General features: G+C 28.8%; 1 protein-coding gene across 1 annotated transcript in view; it reads left to right on the forward strand.

The window, feature by feature from the left end:
- LOC107445052 (uncharacterized) overlaps window positions 1-12,780 on the forward strand; it is a 16,675-nt gene extending 3,895 nt beyond the window's left edge. The window contains exons 2-3 of the mRNA XM_016059367.4: window positions 5,709-6,188; window positions 7,212-12,780. Coding sequence (XP_015914853.1) covers window positions 5,727-6,188; window positions 7,212-7,973 — 1,224 coding nt within the window. The 5' untranslated portion in view covers window positions 5,709-5,726 and the 3' untranslated portion in view covers window positions 7,974-12,780. The remainder of the gene's footprint in view (window positions 1-5,708; window positions 6,189-7,211) is intronic.

A 12,780-nucleotide genomic window follows, 5' to 3' on the forward strand; every position in this document is an offset into this window, starting at 1 on the left:
AAAAACTCAAACACATTGTGCACAATTTTACGTGCTTGTGATTTCAAAACTTCACCTTTTTTAAATTTAAAAGGCATTTCTCAATATTCAAAAAAGTTAAAAGAGGAAAAATAAAAAATTAATTAAAAGAATTAGTAACAACACAAATAAATTTGTTGAATTTTTTTTCTAAAACAGAAGCTTTTAAAAAGAGAAAAGATTTTTAAAAAAGGAATCGAACGCTGTAAACGATGTTTCAGGCGCGAATGCTCATTTCTCTTCACTCTAGGGCTAATACAATAGACCGAAGAAAGAAGTCTCCTTTTCTCCCACCGAAACCAGTCCTAAAGAGGGACCCCGCACTCCTACTTGAAATAATCATACCTCGTTACCATAGTCACCGACACCCCTCCAGACGAATGTCTTTCAGAGTACCTATCGTAGGCAAGCAGTATGTGAGCAAGCCTCGACAGTATATTTCCTTGTTATCTGGTCAATCACATCTACGCTGAATTTAGTTGCGTTGTAAAAACCAATGGTATCAGGTATTTTTTTTATCATTTGTAATTCTAACAGTTTGATGAAGATAACTTAACAACAAAATATTTTTATTTTTTTTTCTTCTGGTAAACAGTTAGACTGATGTCCTTATGAGTCATTTTATTACAGCAATTGAATACAATTTGGAATTTGACACTTTTATAGTGTCTAATATTCTTATTCTTGAGCTTTTTACAATTCCTACAAAGTTGGGTTTGTTTACGACTACTAATGTTCAATTCTGTAGCCTTGTAATTTTGAACCAATCCAGAAGACAAGGAACTCCTGGATCAGTAGTACTCCCAGAGATATTGATTTGTTATGGGAACATGAAGGACTTGGTGACTCAACAAATTTAACGTGCATCAGTCACCATTTACTACATGGGGAGTCTTTGGCCGGCGGGGATCAAACCGACAAACTCATAGGCATGTGCCCAGCACCCTACTTACCAGGCTATCCTGGCCTAGTACTACATAATTTGAAAGAGAAACGTTGGATGGACATTGTTGATTTTTTCCGAGACATGGAAATCTATTAATCAGATATTTTGAGTCAATATCAGCCGCCAAACAATACAAGAGCATATTTGTCTGTTTGTAGACGATCTGATTTCGTTGGTTTTACATTGAAGCACACGAACCTCATTATTTTGTAAAATCTGTCTGTTGGCATTGTATTTTGAAAAAATTATGGTTCCCAGTTCATTGCCTATGGGATATCCAGTTCTGCTTCTTTTGCACAATGTATATCCCACGCATATAAAATTGATGTAAAAGCATCAACTTCTTCTAATGCTACTATTCATTCACTTTCATGGATCTGACGATGAGCTTGATGTTCAATACATTTCTTTATATGTTTTAATCTCCATTCATCTATTAAGAGTCTCCAGGCACTTGATGAACTATCATCCATAATATTGGTTTTAGCATGTGTTGTTGGACCCCCAACTTAATTCAAAATATTATGCTTTCATTTTCTTCCTATGTTCTTTGTTCCTAATTACGTGTCATTCCACACTGTCCCATCTCTTCCAAATTCGAACATTATTAATTTCTTTTTTAGATTCCTTTGTATCTATGTTCTTTTTCTTTGAATTTTTTATCTGAAAAGTTATCATTATCACGATGTGAGGGTCCTGTAATTGTTAGGGCAATGCCCGAGTCATCTTCACTTTCATTTTCTTCAGCCGAACTCAAAATGTTTTCATTAGCAGGCAGGTATTCATCACCGCTATTCAAAACCGAAACATTGTCATCTTCTTAATCATTTTCAGGTAATTATTTGAAATATTCCAGAGATCCTGAACGGTAAGTTTACACCGAGGGGGCATTCTTACAGTAAAAACAGAAGCGAAAAAAGAACTTCCAATACATGCCAGCACAGATACACATTATGACCTAGATCGAAAACCTTCATTTATTCCCAACTACCCGTTCAGACTATTTGAGGATTTCAAGGATAAGACAGAAATGTTTTGTGGCTTCAATGTTGTTTCCAAGAAAGAGGATTTCTTTTTCATAATTTATGCATCAATTTTATTTACTACAGATTAATTAGACCCGCTTTGCTGTTCTAAGTATAAGTGTGTAAATAATACCCCATTAAATTATGTTTTTGTTTTCATAAAATTGTTGAAAGTCGTGAAAGTTTTTTTTTTTTTTTTTTTTTTTTTTTGTTTCGTTTTTCGATTAATACTTTTTGTCTGATGATAATGTAAACATTGATTTGGGTCAAATTGACCTGCTCAACTGTTCTAGCTTTAAACTAAATTAAAGTGACCACATTTTCATAGAGACAAAGCTGGACAAATGGGATGAAATGAGAATTACCATTTAGTTATATATATTTTATTGAATACATTCATATACTTGCACAAAAATGTATTTACTATTAATTATAGGTAACTATAAAAATATTTGTAAAAAATAATAATTTGAACATCATGATTTTTAATCAAATTAAACTTTTTATTTAAAAAAAATTATGATTTTCTTTCACGGTCATATTTTTGATCTGAGTGAATACTTAGCAATAGATTCGGATCATTTATTAAAATGTCGTGAAATATTTCACATGAATTGATCAAATTATATTTTACACTTAAAATAGATTTTTAAAATTTTAATGTTCAACTGCGTTTTTTCAGTTGTCCATATTTTATTGATACTAGAAAAAACACGTTCTGTTGCAACATTTGTTCCTGGAAGGGAGAGCGAGAATTCTACAATTTTCGAAATATTTTGATAAGGAATATTATTCTGTTTAAAATGAAGGAATAACTCGGTCCATTTTTTGTCTGTTTCCACATTTGCAGATAACCAACATTTAATTTTTTCATCTGTAACATTTCATATGTTCAAATTATTCTTTTTTAAAATAGTACTTACTGAATCAAAAATTATTTGTGAAGTTTCACTCAGCAATGAAACAAAATCTAATATTCTATATTTAATTCCTGTTTCTGGATCAAAAAATCTAACAATTGTGGGAAATAATTTTAAATCTTTGTGGTTGGAAGCATCAGAATTCATGGATATAAATGCGCATTTTTCTAATTCTTTCTGCAATTGTGAAAACGAATATGGTGAAAAAATATTACAAATAATTGCTTCGGTTTTTGTCCTTGCACATGCATATTTTTTGTCGTATAATGTTTTGATCATTTGCGACGTAGAATTCATTGATCTGAAACTTTGATTTCGAGATCAAGGTTTATGGTGTGGAAAGCAAATAGCCCTTCCGCTAATGCTAGCTGTTTTTCCGTGTTGCCAAAGCTAGCAGTGCGAAAAAACTGTTCCATTTTAGACGAGGAAGCGGCATTATTCAAAAATCTTTTGTGCCTCTTTGTCGCTAGATGTTTAGTAATATCGTTTTTTCCACCATGTGAGACGAAAAATTCAGCATTGCATTTATCACACCGTACCATATAGTCTATTTTGGTTTTTTTTAATAAATGGATATTCTCTACTTAGCTCTTCATTAAATTTGCATTCTCTTTTTTTACTCATCTTTTATTCTGTGGGTAAATACTAAAAATAAATTAAAAAAATTACTACAAAGGCTAAAAAAGAGTATTAAATTTTACTTTATTGACCGCTACGTTGTGGTGACTGTTGCTCTACCACTATCTTTGTCAATCAGATAATGAGTCAAACCGAACGTCAAATTGAAAACAACAAACCGCACTGTCTAACGGCAGTCCGCACTTATCTGAATTAAGCCGAGACGTAACGACAATGATCGAAGACCACCGAATAAACTCGGTACATTGCCTAATTTAGTTTACTCTACATGCATTTTATGTTTTTTTTTAAATGTATTTTTTATTTCTTTATATTCACCATAATACTTAAATAATAAGTAATATATTTTTACAGTACATTTAAAATAAGAAATGCAGATATTTTCTGAAAAGCGGGACATTTTTAGAAATCGGCGGGACAGTCCACCAAAAAGCGGGACTGTCCCGCCAAAATCGGGACGTGTGGTCACTTTAAACTAAATAGACTACTCATTGGTTGTACAATTAACTCATTTAGTTATAAAATTATAAATAATGTTTTACCCTCCAATATTTACCATTGCTTAACTTTATTATTCTCTTCTATTACTATATTTTTGGTTTACATTATTATTCAAAATTAAAGACTTAAAACTAAAAGCGTGATTCTTTTATAATATTATTAAGTTATTTCATAGTATGTATTACCTTGTTATGATAAATATATTTAGTTCTTTTTTTCAATTATTTTGATACATAAGTTGCTTTAATTATAAATTCTATGTGACATGTACTCAGTCAACATTTACAATTAAAGTAACGAATAACATATAAAGCAATAAATTTCAAATTACTGCTAAATTGTCTCTTTTAGGAAAAAAAAATTGTTCTGGGATTTGTTATATTATCATTAAACTGACATTATTTAGTTATAATCAAGAGCACCTGGTGAGATAATTGAATAAGGTATGGTGAAGTCCCTTGTTTACCCATCATATAAAAATATAAAATTTTTTTCAAGCAATAAAGGTAAAAAAATACATTTGAATTAATAATTTTTTTAATTTCAGTTATAACTTTATAATACAATGGAACCCTGTTTCTGCATTGTCCGTTATCTAGCTTACTACGTCATTTTCTGTTGGTCCGTGAAAATTTCTTATTGTGATAACCTTACATTTTCCCAGGTTTTATGTTACACTTTTTTAGAAAAACCCCACTCAATATATTTTCCCTTACAATCTTAACAGATCAAAATAGATTTTTCTCTACAAAGCGCACACAAACTTTTTCCAAGTTTCATTCTGTTCTGACATTCTTTCTATTTTATTATATTGTTCTGTCCTCTATGAGAGGGGATTTCACTCTTGAGTCAAAATCATGATGGTCAAGCACAGGAAGAGTGCTTAAAGGAAGTATGAGAGCTTCTTAACTTGTGTAAAATTTACAAGTGGAAGCTTTTCCTGCAAAGTTCAATTTCTGAATCTTGGAATAGACTCATTTAAAAACATTACACTAAGCAATTGGTTTGGTATTCTTCTTGATTTCAGTAACTTGCAAGTTTCTTCTAAATAAAAATAAATTTTCTAGAAGTCTCTATTTAAAGAAAAGAGTTCTGCAGCATTGACTAGTGATGACTAAAATATATTACAAATGCGTTTGATAGAGAGGGCTTCTCAACCGAAATATAGGCCCTTCGGAATAAAGTTGCTGGCTGAAGAAGTTGATGTGTATATCGACTGCAACACACATCCCAATACTTTTCAATTCCTACAATATCTAATTTAATGCCTATTCTTGAAAATAGTGATGAAAGTGCATAAAAAATATCTGGATATATCTAGGATATACCCATAACTAATCTAAAGTTTCAAGGCATAAAAACTCCAAAAAAATATTTATTTGCAATAGTAAAGCAAATCTGCAAACAATAGTTAGTACTGAGAGAGATATTATAGTAATTGTATCTAAAACAAAGAACAAGTAGAAATTACACTTTTTTACTATTGGTTCATCCCATAAATGTAAATTTTGAAAAAATATGTTTATATATTTTTTTTACCCCGATTTTATGTTTTTCCGTTTTATGCATTTTTTGATGCTAGTCTGATGAAAAATGTGGAATTGGAATTCCACTTTATAGCATTGTCTTGTTTTTAATAATAATACATTTTTTTCTTAGGTTTTTATCTAAGTTGTAATGATGGAAGATACATCGGGAAGTGAAGAAAGTGGTGAAGGAACTGAGAATTCTGGAAACAGAGATCGTTCAAGAGATAAAAAACACAAAAATGGAGATGCTTCTTGTAAAGCAAAACGCAGCATGAAGCGTCAGCTTAAAACATTTTCCTTTGGTAAATGGCAAAAAGGTTTTAACAAAGAGAAATCTAAAAAAAGAACTTTTAGTTTAAGTAAAGATGCATGGCAAAGTTGCAGCTCAGTTGTATCTGAAGCATCCATAGAGGGAGCCACTTGTATCTGTACTGGTTATAGAAAAACTAAAGCATCATCCTCTGAAAAACATAGTAAGGAAAAACCAACTGATGTATCAGATGACATGAGAGGAAGTATTTTGGCAATTGCATCTTGTCCGAGAAATGACGCAACACAGCATCCTCAGGCTCAAGAGGAAGGGATTTATGCTGGTGATAATAGGCAACAGGTATTGTTAACTAATTTAATTTATTATTATTTCATAATGTTTATCTTTATTCATTCCTCATACAAGGACATTTCTGCACCAAAATGTTTAAAAGTTTTTACAAAAAATGAAATAAAAACATCATAAACTTTATGGGTATACCACTTGTACCATCCTTTGAGCAAAGCACTCTGCTTTTATTTATTTGATTTTATTTAATGATTATGTATTATATTATTCAGTTTTATTTTATTATGCTGAATGTAATTAGTCTAAATTTATGAAGATAAGACTAATTATTTCGAAGCTATAAAGTTTTCACGTATTAAATAAACAATTAAAATATTGGTAGTTATATTTAGATGCCTTAAGTAGGTAAAATTTTAGTTAATAGTGATAAAATTTGGATGGAAAGAATTGCCACTTTATTTAGTTATGCATGTTCCATAATTTTGTAAAAATAAACAGACCAGTGAAAAAAAATTACATTTAAAGAAATTTATGAATGTTAATATCTTTTTCCTCAAGTAAAGAAGCTTCTTTATATAATTGAAGTATGTTTTATACCTGATTTTTAAACTTGAAATATCATTTCAGAATAAAATTTAGGTTTAAAAGAAACTGTTGAATTAACTTTTAATGCAGCTGAAATAAGAAGCAATATTTTAATAAATTTAGAATTATAGTAATAGAAATGAAATTAGATCTTAAAATAATATTCAATCATATCTTCATATTCTTTAAAGTTTTCTTAATTTTCAACTCTAGTATTTATGTTTTTTTTTCCCCGTTAAAGCTAAGTAGGTAAACTCAACTTAGTATGTGATTGGCTGGCCTCCTCAACTTCTATTTGAGATTTTATGTAATATACTTCACAAATAAATGAATGATGAAAATTTGTTTTAAATTTAATGAAATAATTTAATCTGAAACTATCTTATGCTAGATATTTTACTGATTTATGATAATTAATGAACTTAAATTTTTTTTGTGTCATTTCTAAATCTGTTGAATCTATTTAACATTATTTTAATTATTTTTCAGAGTGGTGAAACTTCAGATAGTAATCTACTGATAACTTGTCAGGCAACTTCTCAGCAGCCATTGTCTTTGAATGAAATCAGCATTAGTCAGTTGACCCTTGCCCTTCAAGAGCATATGAGGTTTTCAATTGTACCTAGCCCATTTGTCATTAGATATGGAAATGTGGGCTACAATGTAGATAGTCGGAATGCATTTGACAGGCGATCTTGTAGCCTAAATTTATTTTCTACTGCTCATACTCAAATAGATTATGTTCATCATCTTGTACCAGACCTTAGAGAAATCACCAATTGCAGCTTTTACTGGGGCAAAATGGATCGGTATAAAGCTGAAAAGCAGTTGGACAAGAAACCTGAAGGGACATTTCTATTAAGGGATAGTGCACAAGAGGAATTTCTATTTAGTGTCAGCTTCCGACGTTACGGGCGAACTCTACATGCTCGCATTGAACAACTGAATCATAAATTTAGTTTCGACTCTCATGATCCAAATGTGTTCACTTCAAATACTGTCTGTGGTCTTGTAGAACATTACAAAAACCCCATCTGTTGCATGTTCTTTGAGCCAATGCTTACTATACCGGTTCATCGCACCTTCCCTTTCGACTTGCAACATTTGTGCCGGGCTGTCATCTCAGATTACATAACTTACGATGGCATAAACGAGTTAAAACTACCAAAGAAGATAAAATCTTATTTGAAAGAATATCATTATAAACAAAGAGTTCGTATTCGACATCTTGAAAATGATAATTTTGTTTGACGTTTGTAGATAAGATATGTATAGATTTTTATGGATTGCTTAGTTTTCTTTTTGAAGGTATTGACGGTTTTGCATATATAGACTCTTTTTCTTGTGCTTATTCATGAATATTTAACTGGATGAGATTATCCTTTGGGCTATTAATTGTATTATTTTTATTAGTTTCCAATGCATAGCTGTCAACTTTCATTTTTTGTGTCTTTTTCGCCAATCTCTGAATTCTAGCATTTAATATATATTTCTGTTCTGCAAGTAATTGTTGAAATAAAACTTCCTTTTCAAATTATACAGATTTTAAATAATGTCTCTGATAGCAGAATTTACTATATGAATCTGAAGCACTGTCTAAATTTTTCTGCAACTTCATTGCAGTTAGATGTAAAAATTTTATTTAACCTGTAACAAAATTTGCAAAATAAAAACTTGATGTTTTGAGTTCTTTACTGTGAACTTTTTAATTTTTATTGGATTTTTTTTATTTTTTATGCATAAATAAGTTTAGATATGTTTTAAAAAGGAAACTTAGTTGAGAAATAATTTGCAAATTTCGTATTAGTATGCAGTGTTTGTTGCTGTGCTAGAGGATTTTTGTTGCTGAGATTTTGACAATACAGTTTTTGAATTCAAGATCAATGGTGTTTAATTCGATTTTCTTAAAGATTTGTAAGAAAATTTCCATTTCAGCACTAATCATGTTTATATATATTGAAGCATTCTAAAATTGTTAAGGGTTATTCTAGAAAAAAAATAAGATTTAAGGAAGATTCTAGAAAGTTAAAAAGTCTTTATACATACATTTTACACACACAACATCCTTCCACCAAGTTCTTAGTTTTGCAAACAATCCTTTCATGAAACCTATTATATTGCTTTAATATCTGATTAGTATTATTTGGATTCTTACAACTCAAATATTAAGTTTCATACCTGTGAACATTTACATTTTTGTGTTTAGTGAAAAAAACCTTAGTTTCTTAACGAAAATAATTTTCTGAAATTATCTTGTTGGTCTTTTGGGAGTACGAGATATTTTTCGTATCCACAAAATTCCAAAATATTTTTCACAAAATTTTAGAAACAAAATCCAGGCTAGAAAGCATAGATTGATCCCTGATTGTATTTGGACTCATTATTTTTAATATTTATTCTTGTAATTAATACAATTTGATTAGATATTACATTCAATTGAGAATTTCACAGTTGAAGAAAATTTTATTCAATGTCTTCTTCAGGTAATTTTGTTATCAAGAGATTTAATCCAGCTATGTTTTCCTTTAACAATTACAGTGAATGTGATTTCATTTGATCATTCAGAATACTACAAAAAATAATGGGCTAATTTTAATATTGCCTGTTCTATATTAGTTTTTAACATTATGGCATCAATAGTATTTGTTTATTAGATGTTCATGCTTTCAAAATCTCCTTGTTGGCAGCTATGATAATATGTATTAGTGGCGCACCTGTATTATATATATTACTGAATATCCAATATTTTAAATTATTCTTTTTTTCATAATTTATTTGACAAATTTTTTATTATATAAAATTTTTTTAATTTATTTTTTATGTTTTGATGGGTCATTCTATATAATTCATGTCAAAGCATTATATAAATCATGTTCTTTTCTTTAACTTATTCATTATTTTAAAAAAATACAGACAGTGCTGAAGGTAATTGTCTCAAATAATGCACTAATTAAATCTGCTCATTTATATTTAAGAAGAAAAAAAAATTTCTCTTGAAGAATTAGTCTTATTTTTTTTTTTTTTAAAAAAAAGGATTAAATTATAATGTGTGAAACACTATTTTTCTAAAATGCAACATATCTAAATAGAAAATTAAAATCCATAGTAATTTGCAAAGTTATATATAAAAAAGATTTTGAAAATCTGATTTCATAATAAAATTTTTTAAAACCACCCAAAATTAAAACACTATTTGGTACCATTATGCATTAACTATAATTTTAGGATTAATATTGTAAAAGATTTTCTCATATTTCTTCATAGCTTTTAATGATTTTTTATGCTGTACCTACAGTTTTTGAAATAAGTTAATTTACATTTTTATTATAATTCAGTCTTTACCAAATTTTTTAATGTGTATTGAATATTTATTCAAAAGAAGCTCAAGCAGACTTGCTTATATAGATTTTTCTATCAAGCAATTTTTTCTCCATATCATAAATGAAGGTTTGTTTTTTTAAATAACTACTAAAAAATAATATACTGTTAAAACATAAAAAGATTATACAATGAAATTAAAATTTGGAAACTTCTTGGGATTTTCATTAATTTATGAAATGAAATTAATCTGCACAATTGTATTTACCAAATGTCTCATTTGTAGTAAAGAATTTTAGTCCATTTGAAATAAATGTAAATTCTACCAATGAAATGAACTTCTAAGCAAAAAAATTATTGCTCACAGGCTACTCTTACCAAAGTACATTGTTAATAAACCTAGCAAAATAAAAATTTCAACAATAATAATATAAAATAATTTGAATATAATTTTTCAAAGTTTTAAGAATAATTTTTCTAAATGTCATGAACAATATAATTCTACTTTTTTAAAACTAAGCATAAAAAAATTTATACACTTCAGCAAGTAAAGTAATATTTTAAATGAGATTATATTCCAATGACTTTATTTCTTAATTCTATAATTAACTCACTTAGTTGGGGGTTTTTTAAATCAATTTTCCGAAACTAATTTTAAAAAATGTTCCAAATATTTTTTTATAATAAATGAATTATAAGCTATAACTTTGGAGTTCTCTGTATAAAGTTGTAAGTGTAACATGTACCATGCTTTAATATTTTATCTTTAATAAATGAGATGAGAGTTGTTTATATTATGCTACTGTTAATACTGGTCATGGTTCTATAACAACAAATTTATTTTCTTTTTAGTGCGAAATTTTCAGTTTATTTACTAAAGTTTGCAATTTCTTTTAATAGCATGTTTATTTCTGGAAAAGTAAAGTGATTGACATTTATTAGTGATAATAAATTGTAGTTATGGGTCCACATCAAAGTAACATTCTTCTGCAATACACTGCCATTTAATATTAATGTGTTAAAATTGTGATGTTAATTACTAATTTTTTACTGTACCATGTATTTTAATTCCATTATTACCGCAGTTACTTAAACTATTTTTCCATTAGTAAAAAAATGAAGATTTTCGTAATATTTTATTTCCATTATGAGTTACTAATCCATTAGCTTGGTACGAGAAGAAAATGACTAAGCTTATTCATCAACTTATTTATTTGACCGTGGTGTAATTTTATTTATTTGAGTTTTAATACAAGCAAATAAAATTAGTAGCAGTACTTACTACTTTATTTACATTGTACTATAGTAGTTTGGTGCCGATCTGCATTCCTCCCCTCGCTAAATACGATAAAATCTTAAATTTGGCGAATGATTTTTCCCTTGGAAAGAAAAATATTTATTTAACTCGATCCTTAAACTTACGTCAAAACGAATTTTTCTGAACAAGTCAGTATTAAATTATTCGATTACTCATTTTGGGTAGATGCACCGCATAGCCAATAAGAATTGAGTCCAAGTAATATTAGCCTAAAACAAACTACTGTAAAATAGTTTTCTATGTTGAAAAAATTTGATCATAAAAAATTGTTAAGATTTGCATTTGGCAAAGACTTTAAAAATTGGTGAATACTTTTGTATTTAACTAATTTACTGGCTAATAATATGAAATCCTTAGTACGAGCCCTGCTTCTGAAAATCAAAAATTTATTTTCAGATGAAGTTTTCTAGGGACAGCTGCTAATCTATAATTTTTATTGCATAACATCTGCAAAATCTTTTAAACAAAACATTTATTTCTCTCTTACCATCAACTTCTTATTTTTTCTCGCCCAGATTTCCCATTCAAGAGGAAAGTTATTTTTCTTATGTAGATTTAAGAGCTCAAAATGAACTTCGAGAACAAAGGAATCAAAGATAAATTAAGCCATGGTTGTCTTCAGGGAGAATTAATGAATTACCAAGGATAAACCGCATTTAAGTGGTCATCTTTTAATGCACTGTTTTCTATCTCAATTCTAAGTAATGTTTCAGTAATTTTTTTTAGCAAATATTGCTATTAAACTTTCTATGGTTTTTAGAACCCTTTTATTTTTTATATAGTCACGTCACACTACCAATCGTGCACCCTCAGTCCCTCCGCAGACTTGTCAAACGCCAATCTTCTCACTGGCTGCTAACAGTAATGCTGAACTTCGACGCTGTTCAGAGATCCGTGTCTTACGATCAGTCTCCTGTCCGGCTAGTAAGCAAAAAAAGAAAATAAGCATGTAGTAAAGAAATATTAATAAAGAACAAAAAAATTTAATCAACAAAATTTAGTTGTATTCTTCTTGATACTTGCAAAACTTGGTGACCATTTTGGCACTGGAATTTTCAATTAGTACCCAGCTAGTGGATAATTACTCATTATATAATACATCTTGGTAACTTTTGAAGCTCTTTGTATATAGTTGTAAGATAATGTAACATATTTGAGATATCTTATCCAGTTTCTAGGTTATTGTAAATATTTTGTGTTAATAAGGTTCTTATCAAATATTTTCCACTTTTCAATGAAAAGTATCTCTGATTGTTCTTCCCACCCTGGAATGGTGCAGCTTGTGTTATTCCTGATAAGTGTAGTTTTTACTTAAAGCATGTTTTTATTTTTGTAATTACTAATTATGTATTTTATTATATATGGTTTTCTTTGTGATATTGTAAAAACTATACTAATTTAAGTAAAGTACTTCAAACTTTT

The sequence above is a fragment of the Parasteatoda tepidariorum genome, chromosome 9, assembly GCF_043381705.1.
Source record: "Parasteatoda tepidariorum isolate YZ-2023 chromosome 9, CAS_Ptep_4.0, whole genome shotgun sequence".
Classification (NCBI taxonomy): domain Eukaryota; kingdom Metazoa; phylum Arthropoda; class Arachnida; order Araneae; family Theridiidae; genus Parasteatoda; species Parasteatoda tepidariorum.